At 46.3% G+C, this 17,508-nt stretch overlaps 1 protein-coding gene across 1 annotated transcript in view; it reads left to right on the plus strand.

The window, feature by feature from the left end:
* RHOT2 (ras homolog family member T2) overlaps nucleotides 1–17,508 on the plus strand; it is a 35,358-nt gene that overhangs the window by 1,373 nt on the left and 16,477 nt on the right. Inside the window, exons 2-9 of the mRNA XM_083585110.1 lie at nucleotides 5,989–6,047; nucleotides 9,561–9,642; nucleotides 11,019–11,062; nucleotides 11,766–11,819; nucleotides 12,540–12,592; nucleotides 13,282–13,390; nucleotides 14,532–14,633; nucleotides 15,103–15,201. Coding sequence (XP_083441236.1) covers nucleotides 5,989–6,047; nucleotides 9,561–9,642; nucleotides 11,019–11,062; nucleotides 11,766–11,819; nucleotides 12,540–12,592; nucleotides 13,282–13,390; nucleotides 14,532–14,633; nucleotides 15,103–15,201 — 602 coding nt within the window. The remainder of the gene's footprint in view (nucleotides 1–5,988; nucleotides 6,048–9,560; nucleotides 9,643–11,018; nucleotides 11,063–11,765; nucleotides 11,820–12,539; nucleotides 12,593–13,281; nucleotides 13,391–14,531; nucleotides 14,634–15,102; nucleotides 15,202–17,508) is intronic.

Below are 17,508 nucleotides of genomic sequence, written 5' to 3' on the forward strand. Positions count from 1 at the left end.
TTCTCCACCCTTGGTCTAACCTACTATGTTTGAATGATGGTGGCCCCTTTAATACTGCAGTCCATCGTTGATGAGCATCATGTTCAAGTTGAGAGGCACTGTTACCAACCCAGTGACAGGATGGATTTTGCATCCACCCCTAGTTAAAAAGAGGAGGTGGTGGCTGATAGGAGAGAAAGGCTGCTCTCTGTCTGCCAGCTGATGGTGATCAGAGTTCATAATCCTGGGCTAGATGGCCACACAGTCTGACCCAAAATATGGCAACTTCCTAAGTTCCTATGAACATGTGTGAGTGACCTAAGTATGTATGCCCAACTGTTGAGGTGGAATATAACTTGGTCTCAGAAGTAGAACTGAGCTTGCCTTTGTTGCAAGCTGGTGAAGTCCACATGAGGGGCAACCTTGTCTCTGGAGAGTCTTATGTGGCTGTAGACCATATAGGCAGCACCTTTCCACAAATCACAACTGGGGAATGTGTGGCCCTCCAGCTGTTGTTGGGCCACAACATCCGTCGTCTTTAACTATTGGCCAGATCAGATGTGAGTGTGTTATATTAGCAGTATAAACTCTGTTAACTCCACAGAGCACCTGAAAGGCCACATGTTCTCCATCTCTGGCCTAAATGTAAAGAAAGCTCTTTGCAGTTCCAAAAGTGTGTGTGACTGTCCACTGCATGTCAGTGTCCTCGTTTTGCTCTATCCTTCTTTGCTATTCTTCCCTTTGGGATTTTTTGGCAGTAGATTTTATTTTTTTGGAGAGAATAGCCCTCAGGCATTGGAACAGAGTCACTCTGCCGCTGGGCCTCAGTGTCTTCCTTTCATCCAGCCACCCCCAAATGTTCTTTTTTTTTCACCCCAGAGAGTCATTGTGGGCTTTGTTACTGCCTTAAGGAAGTCCCTTACCCAAAGTATTTATGTAATCAGAAAAAGGGGGTGGGGGAAGCAAAGGGTTAGATTCATTTTTTTCTAAATTTAATGGGAGAATTTTCCCACTCTCAATTTTTGTATGCATTAAGATGTTTTAACCTGGATAATGTAGAGCTCAGAATTTGGGTTGAATTTGCTAGAGTCCAAGCATTCTTACACAGAAACTATTTGGTGTATTCTGGTGGTATTGGTTTTCCTGCAGCCTGCAAATTAAAGCGTTAGAAGAGTCTTTACGGATCAGATCAAATTCCATCAAGTCCAGCATTTTGTTTCAGGATGCCATTTAACAGCCTACAAAAGCTCACAGGAAGAGGGCATGATGGTACTGGTGGTTGCCCACTTTATTATCCTTTCTCAGTCGGTTTAAGACATGTTTATTCTCTCAGCCATTTGTAAGAGATTGCCCTTTAAAACACCTTCCCTCCTTCCTTGTTTGTTCGTTTCTGTCTCTTTCTGGTGCCCCCTTTCCATTTCCGCCCTCCTTGGCACCCCCATGAAATTAGGCCAAAAGCCACAGCTTGCCCATCTCTAGTTTAAACATTGAAGTTGCAAGGGAAGGATGGAGGTCTTCTTTTAACAAAGACAATTTTGCATCACTATCTTGTCCCAATCCCCCCCCCCCACTTTTATTTATTATTACATTTATCCCACCTTTTTTCCAAGGAGCTCAAGGTGGGGTACACACTTCTCCACCTCTACATTTTATCCTCATAACAACCCTGTGAGGTAGGTTTCGTTGAAAGGTAGTGACTGGCTCAAGGTGGGGTTCAGGGCTCAGTGGAGACTTGAACCCTGGTCTCCCAAGTCATAGTTGGACACTCTAACCACTATGCCACACTGACTTGCAAGTTTTACAGAGGGATGACAATAATGGAATATAAAACAAACAGGCAAGGTGATTGAGCGGGTGGTCGCTGAACAACCCCAGGCACGCCTGGAGGATGCGGACCACTTGGATCCCTTCCAGTCAGGATTCAGGCCTTATCATGGGACTGAAACTGCCTTGGTTGCGCTGGTCAATGATGTCCGGCGGGACAGGGACCAAGGTGGAAGCTATTTCCTGGTGCTGCTGGATCTCTCAGTGGCTTTTGACACCATTGATCATGACATCCTTCTGGACCGTCTAGAGGAGTTGGGAGCACTGTCATACAGTGGTTCCACTCCTTCCTCCTGGGTCATGTCCAGAAAGTGGTGTTGGGGGATAAGAGTTCCGACCCCTGGGCTCTAACTTGCAGGGTGCCTCACGGCTCCATCCTCTCCCCCATGCTTGTTAATATCAGTATAAAGCTGCTGGGAGAAATCATCGGGGGGTTGGGCTGGGCATTCACCAGTATGTGGATGACCCAGAAACTACAACTAATCCAGAATGCGGCAACGAGATTGGTGACATGGAGTGGCCGCCGAGACCATATGATACCAGTCCTAAAGGTTCTTCATTAGCTCCCATTACATTTTTGAGCACAATTCAAAGTGTTGGTTCTGACCTTTAAAGCCCTAAATGGCCTTGGCCCAATATACCTGAAGGAGCGTCTCCACCCCCATCGCTCAGCCCTTACACTGAGGTCCAGCTCCGAGGGCCTTCTGGCGGTTCCCTCACTGCAAGAAGTGAGGTTACAGGGAACCAGACAGAGGGCCTTCTCCCTCCTTTCAGTTGTCAAGGAAATAAACAACTACCTGACTTTTAGAAGACATCTGAAGGCAGCCCTATTTAAGGAAGTTTTTAATTGTTTGATGTTTTAATATGTTCTGATATATGCTGTGAGCAGCCCAGAGTGGCTGGGGAAACCTATCCAGACAGGTGGGGTATATATAATAAAATTATTATTATTATTATTATTATTATTATTATTATTATTATTTGTAGGTTGGTCAGCCAATATTGTGAGGTGCAAAGGAGAAGGAGGAACTCCAGTCAAGGTCTATGGATCTTGCTCACTGTCTCCCTTCTCAAGTTAACTATGTCTTGGAAAACAGCATTAGGAGCAGCCATGGTCTCTCTGGGAGCATACAGCTAAAACAAACTGAATTTTTCCTATTTGTGCGGGCTGCAAACAACATTTTCAAATATTAATAACTTTAAAAAGCTTCCTCTTTGCTGAGAGTAGTTACTATTCTAAATCTTGGCTCGGGGCACTGTGTATAATTAATTATCTGAGTTTTTTCTGAAATATATATGTGTGTATAGGAGGCAATATATTGGGGGCTTTGTGGATTTAAACCTGAAATAGCAGATTCACTAACAGATAACTGTCTATGCTTTGGGGATGAAGGATTGGGAGGTAACCCTAACCCCCTGCACCCCAGTGCCTTTTCTTATGTCCTGTTGGTGCTATTCCTTGATTCTTAGCCGGACTCTTGCGGTTTCTTGTCTGCTTTAATCTTCAACTAGTGGCTTATGCATACTCTTGGCTTGTAACCAAGTCCACAAAAGTTACTAGCCAGGCACCTTACCCAGGCCTTATATCTATGTTTAAAATGACAATTTCCTATTCCTAGGTGATGGTTGTATTCTTTACTGTCTTTTACCCTCTCACCAGCTGGCACTCCTTTCCCTCTATCTCCCTTTTCCTTCTACTGTATGCCTTTTTTCTTCTTCTAAGGGTGAGCCTGTAAGCAGGAACTAGCGTTTTTTTCTATTTCTGCTCAGCATCTGCTGCAAATGAGTGTCTTTGGGGAAGGGTTGTAGCTCAGGGGCCAAGAATCTGCTTTGCATGGAGGAGGTCCCACGTTCAAGCCACAGGTAGGGCTGGGAATGTCTCCTGCCTGGAACCCCAAAGAGCTGCTGCCAGTCAATTTAGAAAGTACTGAACTAAATGGACCAATCACTGCCTGGCGATTTCTAGTGATGCCATCTAGCAGCCTACAAAAGCTCACAGGAAGAGGGCATGATGGTACTGATGGTTGCCCACTTTATTATCCTTTCTCAGTCGGGTTAAGACATGTTTATTCTCTCAGCCATTTGTAAGAGATTGCCCTTTAAAACACCTTCCTTCCTTGTTTGTTTGTTTCTGTCTCTTTCTGGTGCCCCCTTTCCATTTACGCCCTCCTTGCAACCCCCATGAAATTAGGCCAAAAGCCACAACTTGCCCATCCCTAGTTTAAACACTGAAGTTGCAAGGGAAGGATGGATTCTTCTTTTAACAAAGACAATTTTGCATCACTATCTTGTCCCAATCCCCCCCCCACTTTTATTTATTGTTACATTTATCCCACCTTTTCTCCAAGGGAGCTCAAGGTGGGGTACACACTTCTCCACCTCTGCATTTTATCCTCATAACAACCCTGTGAGGTAGGTTTCGTTGAAAGGTAGTGACTGGCTCAAGGTGGGGTTCAGGGCTCAGTGGAGACTTGAACCCTGGTCTCCCAAGTCATAGTTGGACACTCACCACTATGCCACACTGACTTGCAAGTTTTACAGAGGGATGACAATAATGGAATATAAAACAAACAGGCAAGGTGATTGAGCGGGTGGTCGCTGAACAACCCCAGGCACGCCTGGAGGATGCGGACCACTTGGATCCCTTCCAGTCAGGATTCAGGCCTCATCATGGGACTGAAACTGCCTTGGTCCCACGTTCAATCCACAGGTAGGGCTGGGAATGTCTCCTGCCTGGAACCCCAAAGAGCTGCTGCCAGTCAATTTAGAAAGTACTGAACTAAATGGACCAATCACTGCCTGGCGATTTCTAGTGTTCCTCTTATTTGACCCAGTGTGGTGGTATGATTAGATGTTAGACTAGGACCTGGGAGACCGGGGTTCAAATCTCTGCTCAGCTGTGAAGCTTACTGGGTGGGCCAGTCACAGTCCCTCGCCCAATTTACCTCACAGGGTTGTTGTGGAAATACAGGAGGATAAGGGAATGTATATCTCCTTGAGCTTCTTGGAGGAAAGGTGGGAGATAAATGTGATAGATGACAAGCAATGTTGATGAACTGATGGCACGTGGCTGTTCTGTTATTGGGGGGGGGGCAGGTGGGATGGGACAGGACTCTGAGGCCATTTTGGCCAAGCCATGCCCCTCTGTTCTACACCCTATATGAGTCAGGTGCAGGACAGGTAAGGAGCTGACTCATCTGAACTCATATTTGCAGAAGCATCAACCATGAGCTGGTTGTCAGGTCTTGCAAAGCATGTGCATGGAGCTTCTTGAGAACAAACAATCAGCTGTCAAGTCTGTGCAAAGTGTGGGTGGGAGAGATTGTCACCTGGTGTCACTATGACACCAGAGAAATCACAAATCCACTTCTCTGTGAAAGAGAGAACAAACTCTCCAAGTTTGCACCATTAAAATAAACAAATCCTTACTGGTGTCATTTGCATGTCTGCCTTTTCTCCAGTGAGCCCAAGTGTGACATATGAAAGGGGCTGCTCCATGTTTATCCTCTCAACATCCCTGTGATAGTGTTGAACAATATCTGGAGGGCCACAGGTTCTCCAGCTCTGGCCTAGATGCCACTCTGTCATTTGAGCTCTGCTGTATCTAACCATGGACCATGTCATACAGAAGTCTATTTCCTTGATTCAGCTCAGGAAATGTTAGTTCAGAAGCCGTATCCTCTAGCTGCAAATATGCACCCAACCCCCACTGAAAAGGTCAGATTTGTCTTTTGATATGAATGGGGATGCCATCACCCACCCAGTTCCTCTAGTCATTGAATCTGACAGAACTGAAACTGGGGACGGTGCGTTCTGTCTGTTGGATACCTGTCTCTCAGGTGACCTGCAAAGCTGTAAGCTTTTTTGAAGTGATGCACATCTGTCCCCAACATAATCATCCGCATTTCAGAGATCCAGTGTGCTATAGTGGATAGATGGTTGGATTTGGGCCAGAGACACCTGAGTTCAAATTCCTACAAAGCTGGGAAGATCACTGGATGGCCTTCTGCAAGGGTGTGTGCACTTTCTCTCTCAATTAACATGCACAGCTGTTGAGAAGATAACATGGAATAACCACCATGTTACTCACTACTACATTCCTTAACTTGGTAAGAGTTCCTGTAATGATCTTCTTGTTTCTTTTTCTCTCCGTCACCTCTCTCCCTCCTTCCTTCCCTCTCATAGCCCAGGTGGGGAAGACCTCCTTGATCATGGCCCTGGTAGGCGAGGAGTTCCCTGAAGAGGTGAGTGGAAGATGGTTTTCTTTCCTGTTGGCATGTAAAAAAATCCCAGACTCATCATAGACCTGCAGCCAAGAGATTTGGCTGATAATATCAACTCAGGATGTGAATTTACACCATCGCCTGCCTGCTCTGTGGCTGCCTTGGTGCTCTCCGCTCCTTTGCTCAAAGTCCACAAAACTCCCTTGCCAGACCACTCCCTGCCTGCCTATTAGCCAGCCAAGTGGCACCCAAGTGGCATTCTGCCCTTGAGATATCAGAAGTTTTTTTTCCCCGGCCTCTTTTCTTTCTTGAACTTTTCTCCTGCCTTCTGGTCTCATCCTTCTCCTACAGCAGATGGAGAACCTGTGGCCCTCTAGCTGCTGTGACCTGCAACTCCCATCATCCCTGACCACTGGCCATGCTGCCTGGGGCCTGTGGGAGGTGGAGTCCCCGAACCTGCAAGGGGCCACAGGTTCCCCACCCCAGGTCCTACAGGTTTTCACTTTGAAGTCCCGCTACCTGCACTGCCTTCTTCCCTTCTGTTTCTAAGCCAGGAATCCACAGATTTGGTTAAGTCCATGAGGACATAAAAAGAACCCTTCTGTATCAGGCCTAAGGCCATATCTAGTCCAGCTTCCTGTTCTCATAGTGTCCAACCAAATGCCCCAATGCGAAGCAGGACCTGAGCACAACAGCGCTCCCACCACTTGTGATTCCCAGCAGCTGGTGTTTAGAAGCATACTGCCTTCCACAGTGAAGGGAGAACCATTGGCAAGTAGCCATTGAGAGCCTCATGCTCCATGAATTTGCCTAATCCTCCTTTAAAGCCATTCAAGTTTTTGGCCATCATGACACCTCGGGGTTCCCATGAGGACCACTCCTCCTCCTTGCTTTGGCACATGCAAAGTAGGATGCAAAGGAATAAGCCCGCACCCTCCTTGCAAGCTTGGAGTTTGGGGAGGATCCATCTTTGCACTTGTGCTGCAAATCCCTCTGGAGCTCTGTGTGATGTCAGCGATGAGAGAGAGACACACACTTGGCAAGGACCCGTTTGGGCTACTTACTAAGGCCTATGATAGGCCCTCTTCCCACAATCGCCATCCCTTATGCAATCGTTTATGCAACTGATCCTGCCATGGTTCCTTGTAAAGTTTTTTCTCCCATGCAAACAATAAAAGCAAAACAGCACTTTGATTCCTCTATAAAAGCTGCGTGGTTTCACACCTTTTGCTCTGAGCAGTTTTAATTGTTAACATCTTTCATGGCACTGGAGCAGCTCAGTCAGTGGCTATGAGCAGCTTGCAAGAAATGGCAAGCTGTGCTCTGGTGTGTACATGAGAGTTGGAAGGAATCATTCTTTTCCCGTACTCCACTTCAAGCCAGAGCCATCTTTGGTAGCCCAGTGACAGAGCACCTAGTTTGCATGCAGGAGGTTCCAGGTTCAATCCCTAGAATCTCCAAGCAGGACTAGGAATGCCCCACATCCCTGATCCTGGAGATCCACCGCAAATTAGTGGGGACAGTACTGAACTTGATGGACCAATGGCCTGATTCTGTATAAGGCAGCTTCTTAAGTTACTAAGCACAGAATCTGGGGGGAAGGGCCATAACTCCATGGTGGAACCTCCACTTTGCTTGTAGAAGGTCCCAGGTTCAATCCCCAGCAGCTCCAGATAGGGCTGGGAATGTCCTGCATCTCAAATCCTGGAGAGCTACTGCCCGTCAGTGTAAACAGTACTGAACAAGATGGGTCAATGGTCTACGGCAGTTTCCTACATCACTAACACAGGCTTGTAAATTAGCCTGCTAAGGAGGAGGAAGCTGGCAGGCAATGTCTCTCCCTGGATTGGTTGTAAGGATAAAGGCAGTTCCCATGGGGGCTTGCTGAGAGCAGACTGAGGCTGGTGGGACAGTGCCCACCTAATGAACCCTGCTCCCTGCTGGATGGACTTCTGGTCTGATCCAATGAGGCTGTTCTTATGCTCTGTTTTTATTATTATTATCATTTCTCCATTGATTTGATTTGATACCTGCCTGTAAAGGGAATTGGGGGTTGCTCGTGCGTAAGGGGGCTGCTGCTCTAGGCAACGTTGTCTGGCTAAACCTTTCCCTGGCTGGACAGCCCTTTCTCCGTGGCTGTGTCAGTCACTGGCAGAATCCAGTGAACTTCTTTCAACATAAAAGCTGCTTGGCGCCAAGTCTCCGCCTAGCCTCCCTGCGTGGAAGTCTTCTGCGCAGAGTGGGCGTGGCCAGCGGAGGTCCTGGGCTCTCCCCGCTGGTCTCTGTGGAAGAGTCTTGGAGCCATCTCTCCGAAGTCCTTCCCTGCTCCCCTTTCTTCCTGGTGTCACGCCGATTTCCTTCCCCAAAGGAAGTGTTCTCTCTCTCCCTGCTGGTCCCTTCTCCTGCATCGTTGGGGAGCCTTACCTCCACTCTTGGCTCCGATGGCAGTTCCCTGACACTGCCCTTCCTCATAAGGTCTCAGGGCAGGTTACAACAATGTGAAAATTCAATATGGAAAAAAAACTGCTTCAGCTGCTGGTTTCTTCTGTCCTTTCCAGCATCTGGCCAGGACGGTTACTCTGGAGCAGTTACTGCTACGGATGTCTATGCAACACCCCCGGCATTGCCCATCTGTTCGAAAGCTCTCAAGAACAGCCACCCTCCCTGCCATTTGCCTCATGTTCTGGGAAGGGCTGTCTTGATTAACTCCAGTGGCCGCACTTCCCCTCTGCCTGCCGGCCTCTGATCTGCAGCAGGCAGATGGCATTGGTGCCTGCCCCCCTGTTGACCCCTCTGACCCTTGCGCCACTGGTGCAGTAAGTCTCCTAATCAGGTGCTGGGATCATTCTAAATACCATTCCCACATTCCTGCTCCAGCCCCAGGCAAGCAGCTTAATGCTACCCCAGCCCCAATCCCCAGGACGCTGTCAGGTCAGTGGATCAGGTCACTGCCTGCCGAGACTTAAGGGGCTGCAGGAGTGCATGAAAGGGGATTTGCAGGGAAGCAGTTCAGGGCCATTTCTCAGGAGGGGTGAGTGGGCTGTGCCTATTCCATGCTTCTGCTTTCATACTATGCAGGCCTGAAATTTGTAGTTCATTCTAAAATTCTGTTTTCATCTAATCCACCTACACAAGGGAGCTTCTCTCTAAACTCTGGGCATCTGGGGCACTGCCATCCTCCCCCCCCCCCCAAATTGGCAATGGAAACATATGTTCTTCTTCAGTTCTCAGCACACTGAGAATGTGCCCTGCTTACAACTGCAAGATAGACCCGCTAATATTAACAGTGAAACATTGGAAGAGCTTGGCTGCTGGATCAGGCCAAAGGCCCCTCTAGCCCTCCAGGTGCCCCAATGGGAAGCCTGCAAGCAAGACTGAGAGCAACTGCGCTCTCCCCTCTTGAGAGCCTCAGCAACTGGTATTCAGAGACATACTGTGTCCGACATTAGAAGTTGTACGTGGCCAAATCCACGAAGGATAAGGCTGTCTTGGGCACAATGTGGAAATGATCGTCTCCCTTTCCCCCCCTCCCAGGTACCGTCTCGTGCAGAAGAGATCACAATTCCGGCGGATGTCACGCCTGAGAAAGTCCCCACCCACATTGTGGACTACTCAGGTAGGCACCCACCCCCCAATGGGTTTAAAAGGGCTCATCCGGGAGGAATGGCAGGATATGAACTGAATAAGTAATAATAAAACAATAGATAAAAGTCACATAAGGCAATCCAAGCTAGCGGCTATCCCCATGTCTTGTGGTAGCGAATTCTGTTTATAAAACTCTGCCTGGCCCCGAGAAAGCAGATAGGGTGGTGTTAGGGTGAGGTTTTTCTCCCTTTCTGGTAACACTAGGAGTTGGGTGGCATCAGTGAAGTTGAATATGGGAAGATTGAGAACAGGCACAATAAAGTATTTTCACACCCAGCATAAAGTTGAACTTTGAGACCCCTGGTGGGGCACCTCTGCTGGTCCCCACGCTCTGGAAGTTCAGTTGGTCTTCACCAGGGATCCAGCCTCTAGTGTGGCAGGTCCTGCCCCGTGGAACTCCCAGGCCTTTATTATTCTTCCCCTCTTTAACCAACTAGCCTCTATTGCTATGTTCTATGTATTTAATTATGTTTTACAGATATCTATTGATTTATTGTATCTATGTTGTAAGCTGCCTTGATATATGTTATGAAAGTGCAGATCATAAATATTCGAATGGCTAAATAAATAAATGAGCCAAAGAAGCAGAAGTCCAAGCAAAGGAAGAATGGATACAAAAACTTATGGAATGTGCAGAAATAGTGAAACTTACCGGAAGAATAATAAATCAAGATAACAAACTTTTTATAAAAGAATGGAAATGGTTTATTGAATATTTACTGATAAATTGTAAACAGATAAGAACATTGGTGAGATTATTGTAATAACCTGCAGTTTTATAAGAGTATATATTTAAAGTAGATGAATAAATGAGCAAATTAAGTTAATTTGGATATGCAGAAGATATTAAAAATAAATATAAGGAATCGCAGAAAGAGGAGGAAGGAAGTCAAGTTTTGAAATGTTAAAATGATTGTAAAATTGGTGAAATGTATAAACCTGAAAAGCATAAATAAAATTTAAAAATAAATAAATTAGCAAGCAAGCAAGCTAGTGATGGCCACCAATTTGGATGACTTTGTAAGGGGATTAGACAGATTCACAGAGGATAAGGCTATGAGTTGCTACTAGCCATAATGGCTAGGTTCTCCCTCTGCTGTTGGAGGCAGCAAGTCTCTGGACACCAGTTGCAGGGAATCACAAGTGGAAAGAGTTCTTGCTGCTGTGCTCAAGTCATACTTGAGCATCTGGTTGTCCACAGGATGCTGGTGTCTGGATGGGCCACTGGTGTCTGAAATAACAAGGCTTTTCTTTCATTCTTCACATTCCTGCCACATCCCCAAGTGTCTTTTGGGGGCACAGTAAAGATCCCCAACAGCAATGAACAGCCTTTCCTTTGCCTTTCAGAATCGGAGCAGACGGACGAGGAGCTCCAAGAGGAGATTGCCAAGGTGAGCAAGGAAAACTTTGGATGCAGGGGAGGCCTGTTGTAGCAGCTCCACCAGCCTCTTCCCTACAGCCTGTGCTCTGAATTTTGCTCTTCAGGCTCATCTTGAGCCCACCACTTTCCCTGTTAACTCTGCAAGAATCCCAAATAGTCGAATTTGGAGATTAGCATCATCAGTTTTGTTAACCATTTGCCTTACCCTTTGGTTGCTTGTAAACTGCTGTATGCCATCTCCTTCCTCTCCTGACCCACAGCAATGGTGTGTGTGTACATACACCCATACATCCATTCCTACATCCATACATATGTACATACTGGGCGCTTAGAGCTGCCATGCCGAATCCCATCCGAATCCCCCTAAATTGGGGGATTAAGCGATAAGCTCGCTTCCCCAAAGGGCAAGTGATCCTGCCATCTGCTTTTTCCTAAAACCCATTTGTGTTGGCACTGTCTGAGCTGAGCTGGTGGTCGGATTTGAGCAGAGCATGGGGAGCCCAGCAGGCAGATGCCCTCCTTGAGCAGGGAGGCTCAGATGTTGGGACTTTTGTTACTGAAAAGTGAGGGCTTTTCTAATCTTCTTGGTGGTTTTGAGATGCGACCTCTGAGTTGGCAGCCTGGCATATTGGTTCATACAATGGGCAGAATCAAGCAGTAAACAAAATTCCTGGACTTGAGCTACCCTGCTTTACCTTTTTGCTCCTTTGCAGGCAAATGTGGTCTGCATGGTGTACGATGTCACGGAGGAATCCACCATTGACAAGGTAAGGGCTGGGGTTTCCTGCCCCTCTTTCACAAGGGCCTGGCAAAAGTGCAGCTGTGCTTCTGCCTGACGCTCTGCTGATTATCACCGTTGCACACAGCAGTCTGAGGGGTGGCAAGACATGATGAACTTCGATCCATTCACAGATTATGGGGTTATCAGGGGCTACTAGTCATAAGGGCTCTATATGCTGCTTACAGAATAGGAGGCCATATGCCTCTCAATACCAGCTACTGGGGATTGCAGTCGGGAGACAGCTGTGGCCTTCATTCTGCCTATGAGCTTCCCAGAGGCAGGAAATGGGATGCTGGGCCAGGAAGGCCTTTGCTCTGCTCCAACAGGGCCATTCTTACATTCTTGACTCTGCTGGGCATCTGCTTGAGGTGCACCTACTCTCTTATCGTGCTCGCAGTGGCCTGGATCACATGCATTGATTGACAGGGGCAGGGCTGGCATTTTCTACAGGGCCAAACTGTGTAGCATTTAGGTGCCTGCCAACCTGTTGACCAAACTGCGGGAGGCAGTGGAAGACAGGAGTGCCTGGCGTGCTCTGGTCCCTGGGGTCATGAAGAGTCGGACACAACTAAATGACTAAACAACAACAACAACCTGTTGATCCCATGGGACCCTGCCGTGCCCAAGATTCTCTTTCTGTGGCTGCCATTGCTGATAGTTTCCCACTCCACTTACTTGCTTTTTCCTTCTGTTTTCCCCCACCTAGATTCGGACAAAATGGATCCCAATGGTGAATGGTGGAGCTGAAAAATGTTCCAGGTAGTGTATCACCCAACAAGATGGGATGCTACATTTTGCCCATGTCTGGGTGCCAGTTGCTGTCCCTGTTTTTAAAACAGGGCTGGGGGAGCTTTGGCCCGCCAGATGTTGCTGAACTACAACTCCTATCGGCCTCAGCCAACATAGCCAACGGCTCTGGATGATGGGAGTTGCAGACTAGCAACATATGGAGGGCCAGAGGTTCCCCACACCTGTTTTAAAGGCTTCAGTTATTCAATGCTGCAAGCAGGCTAAGATCTGATTCCTGAAAGCAGATGATGTGGTGGGCAAACTGTTCCTAGATTATACATTTCACAGAGGAATTCAGAGAGAAATGAAGAAGAGGCCGATCCTAGACCAGGTGTGAAAGACCCCAAGTTTTGGGTCCTGCTATCTCTTGAGTAGACCTAGCCTCTTTGCATCTTCCCCGAGGTTTGGGCCCCCTTAATAACTCTTCTGCCAGGAACAGTTGTCCCCTTCATCTGTTGTCGGTGGGAGCCCCTGCCTAAATTGGACAAAGCAAATGAAGAAATGCAGATCTCCATTTACTTTCCCCCTCCCCTCCAGTTGTTGCATTTGCCTTGGCACGCAGACTACTCCAAACTCTTCAGCCAGTGCTTGTGTGCCCATTCTCGTTTCTGAAGCCTTTTCTCTCTCCTCACCCCACCCCCTTTCTCCCTCTTTTCCAGGATCCCCATCATCCTTGTAGGAAACAAGTCGGACTTGCAGACTGGGAGCTCCATGGAAACCATCTTGCCCATCATGAACCAGTTCTCGGAAATTGAGACCTGCGTGGAGGTGGGGATCTGCTTGGGCGTATGAGGTGGAGCAGGGGGAAGATTCTCTGATTGGCAGCCTCCGTGGTTGTCTCACATCATGCTTTTTCTTTCCCAGCAGCCTCTTCCCCCATGCCACCCTGGGCAGTTGTGTATGTAAGACTCACAGCTATGGCCAGAATCATGGCAAAACTGCCGCAGCCAAAGTGAACTCTCTAGTTCACATGTTAACTTTGTCCGTTCGTGTGCATACCTTGGGAAATGACTGGGGTCTTTCACATGGCTGGGAAACTTATGACACCAGTCAAACCAGCCCTTATGACTGAGCTGATGGTAGAAGGCAGGCCAAACCAGCCAGTGGATAAAGAGGACTTCCTCACCCTTGCCATGGTCATCAACAAAACTGATTGCCAGAATTGTTATTATTTGATTTATTCATTGAATTTGTATGCCCACTTCCTCTTAAAGTCCAGTACACACAGACTGAGTTCAGTAGACTCAGGACAGATTTTTTAAAAGTCCTGTACAAACTTAAGAAGAACTTGCTGGGTTAGGCAAATGGCCCATCTAGACCAGCTTCCTGTTCTCACAGTGGCCAAGCAGATGCTTATGGGAAGCCTGCAAGCTGGATTTGAGCACAACAACCCTCAACCTACTTGTGATTCCCAGCCGACAGTAGAAGCATCGTGGGTAGAAGCCATTGATAGCCTTATCCTTTTGAATTTGTCCAGTCTTTTAAAGCTATCCAAGACGTTGCAGATCTGTCAAGATCTTTGTTTTAAATGTCATGTATGCATTCATTTATATTGCCCATGGTGGTCATTTAAACTACTTGAAGGACTAATGGTCTCTCGCTCCCCCACTGCCACCCCAAAGCGTTCTGGGAATTGTAGTACTCTGATATATGTGACCATAATTGAAAGGGAATGCACAGACAGTGGTCTTTCCTCTGCTGAGTTACTCTCCAGAGTGGAAATTAAACAGGAAGCTTCCCTGTTTATAACATCATCTTCTAGTCCTGGGCTTCTTCCTCTGTGGCCTGCCTGAAAAAGAGATCTTGAAGCATTTCTTTCCAGCATGTGCTGTTTGTGTTGGTTCAGCATTCTTTTCCGCCTCTCTCAAATTGCCTCTCTCTCTCTCCCCTCCCCTCTTTGCGCTCCAAGTGTTCTGCAAAGAACCTGAAGAACATCTCTGAGCTGTTCTATTACGCCCAGAAGGCTGTTCTGCACCCAACAGCCCCTCTCTACGACCCAGAGGAGAAGCAGGTAGGATACATAGTCTCAGAGCCACAAATAGGTTTTGTACCCAGAGAGGACCCCAGCTGTCTTCCAAGGTTCTTTAGACTGGAGAGTTCCATCACTTCCAGGCAAATCCTGCTGTGCCAGCTCAAGTTGCCTTGCAGCTGCACCTCGGAACCAGTTTGGCTCAGGAACCTGTGGCCCTCCAGATGTTGCTGGACTACAACTCCCATCATCCCTCACCACTGGCCTTGCTGGCTGGGGCTTATGGGAGCTGTAGTCCAACGACATCTGGACAGATGTGGGTTCTCCATCCCTGATGTAATACTACATTGAACACCAGCCCTCTCTGTTGTTCCTAGATTGCCTGGACAATGGCTTTGATTTCTTCATCCTTTCTGCCTGTAATCAAGGCATTCTGTGCAACGAAGAGGAGTGGAGCACGAGTGCTTCCTATGGCCTGGTTTTATAAATTGTGTTCTTTTTCTACCACCAGCTGAGGCCAGCATGCGCACGGGCCCTCACTCGGATCTTCAATATGTCTGACCAGGATAACAACCAGATCCTAAGCGATGAGGAGCTGAACTATTTCCAGGTATGTTCCCATGTAACAAAACAATGCAGAACATACTTTTGGGTAACTCCATGCAGCTTCTGGTAAATATCGGCTTTCCTCTTTTGCTTTTGCTACCAGTTGTTGGAAACCACAGGAGAGCAGAGTTTTCTTGTGCTCAAGTCCTGCTTTCATCTGAATGGCCACTGTGAGAACAGGATGCTGGTTTATGTAGACGATTTAATATAGGGGGGGGGGTTTGTGTGTGTGTGTGTATACAGTTTTTCATCATTAACATCATTCAAACTTAAATTCAGCAATATTTATACAATTGTGGGATTCCTTGAACCCCTGGACTTCCCTTCTCCCCCTTCTGGTTTTCCACAGATACATTTTTAAATTTTAACCACATCTAATTACATATATCCAACTTCAATTAAATCCTTATTTAATCCTTTACCTGTTAAAAATTACAGTCAACCCTATATCAATCTTACTAACATCTTTAAATCTTTACATTGTTCCTTAATGTACTCTATAAATTTATACCATTCTTTTTTAAATTTACCATCATCTTGGTGTCTGAGCTTCCCAGTCATTTTCACCATTTCAGCATAGTCCATCATTTTCACTGTCCACTTTTCCTTGGTTGGTGTTTCCTCTTCCTTCCATCTCTGGGCAAAAAGCATTCTTGCAGCTGCCGTTGCATACATAAACAGTCTTTTTAAGTCCTTTGGTATTTCTTCTCCTATGGTGCCTATTTAAAAAGCTTCCAAATTTTTTTTACAAAAGTTGTCTTAAATTTTTTTTCCATTTCATTATATATCATTTCCCAGAATGCTCTAGCCTTCTTGCACATCCACCACATGTGGTAGAATGTGCCTTCATTCTCTTTACACTTCCAACATATGTTGGCAGCATTTTTGTACATTTCGCTAATCTTGTGGAAGTCAAATACCATCCGTACAATATTTTCATATAATTTTCTTTCAACGTACAGCATGCTGTGAATTTCAAATCCTCCTTCCATAATCTTTCCCAATCTGATTGGTTTATGGTAGACCATTGGCCTAATCCAACAATCTCTTCTTATCACCTCCCCCCTTTTTTTAACCTAAGCAAGTTTCTCACCCATACGGGCGCAATTAATATACTTTCCTATTTGGGGGCTGCAGTTGCCAAAGCCTCAGCAGCCAGGTGGGATAGCAGAATAAGAATGTGTTTTGTCTGCCTCACTTATAAACTGTCCTTCATTACATTGCAATCCCGCGGCAATAAAATGGGTTAAAGACAGGCTGTAATAAGTACATCAGAACACGAACAAGATAAAAAATAGGAAACAAATTAGAGCAGTTAATCATCAAGCTGAGGCCTGACACCAAGTTAAAGCAAAGAAATCAAAAAGCGCAGACGGTGAGCAGTGCTATGTGTTCCTGATTGCACCTCCTTATGACAAGAGAAATTAGAATAAATTTTATGGACAGGAAGCATGACAATTCACATAAATCACATGATTGAGTTGCTGGATGTGTTTTAGTGCCAGGTATGCAGAGTCCTGTTTGCAGACAGCAGCTGATGCCCATCCTTTTAAATTTAGACCTTTAAGTTTTTGAAGTCTTTTGATCACAAGCCTCTTATTGCTCTGCTTGAAGTTTAACCAGTCCGGCTCTTTTCCAGTTCCCTTCATTTTCTCCAGATCTATGTTCATTTTTCCTGCTAGTCTATGGATTTAAAACAAAAAAAACCCCAAAAAAACACCACCCACAAAATATATTTTTTAAAGCCACGTTAACTGTCACACTGTTTCTTTCCCTTGGTGAAAATTAAGTTTTGCATTCTCGTAATTTCCTCCCACTGAAATTTGAAATTTTAGCATGGTCTAAGATCTTAAAGCAAGCCTTCTACTGCCTGCAGATTGTTTCTCTGGGCAGGGTTTTATTTGACAGTGGTTTCGATTCACGTAATCTGCTTTTGCCTCCTTGATTCTTGAGGCAGATTTTTAAAAAGAACCCCCAAATTTGGCAGAAGGTTATTGAAAAGTGTTTAATCACTTAGATGTGGAGGCTATGGAGTATAACTAGTACTTGTCCTACTCAGAGTAGACCTATTGAAATTAATGCACACAACTAACTTAGGTTTGCTAATTTCAGTGGGTGTATTCTAACTTAGTTGGATACAGCCCTATGGCCCAAATTTTACATCATTCTCTGCTGTTAGTGGACCTTGAAAGCCCTCAAATATAGGCAGCACCTACACTTTGGAACTCCCTGCCGATTGATATCAGGTGCCTTCACTGTACCCTTTTCGGTGCCTGCTTAAAACATTTTTATTTTGGCAAAACTATCCAGA

This window comes from Podarcis filfolensis (assembly GCF_964270895.1).
Source record: "Podarcis filfolensis genome assembly, chromosome: 14".
Taxonomy (NCBI): Eukaryota; Metazoa; Chordata; class Lepidosauria; order Squamata; family Lacertidae; genus Podarcis; species Podarcis filfolensis.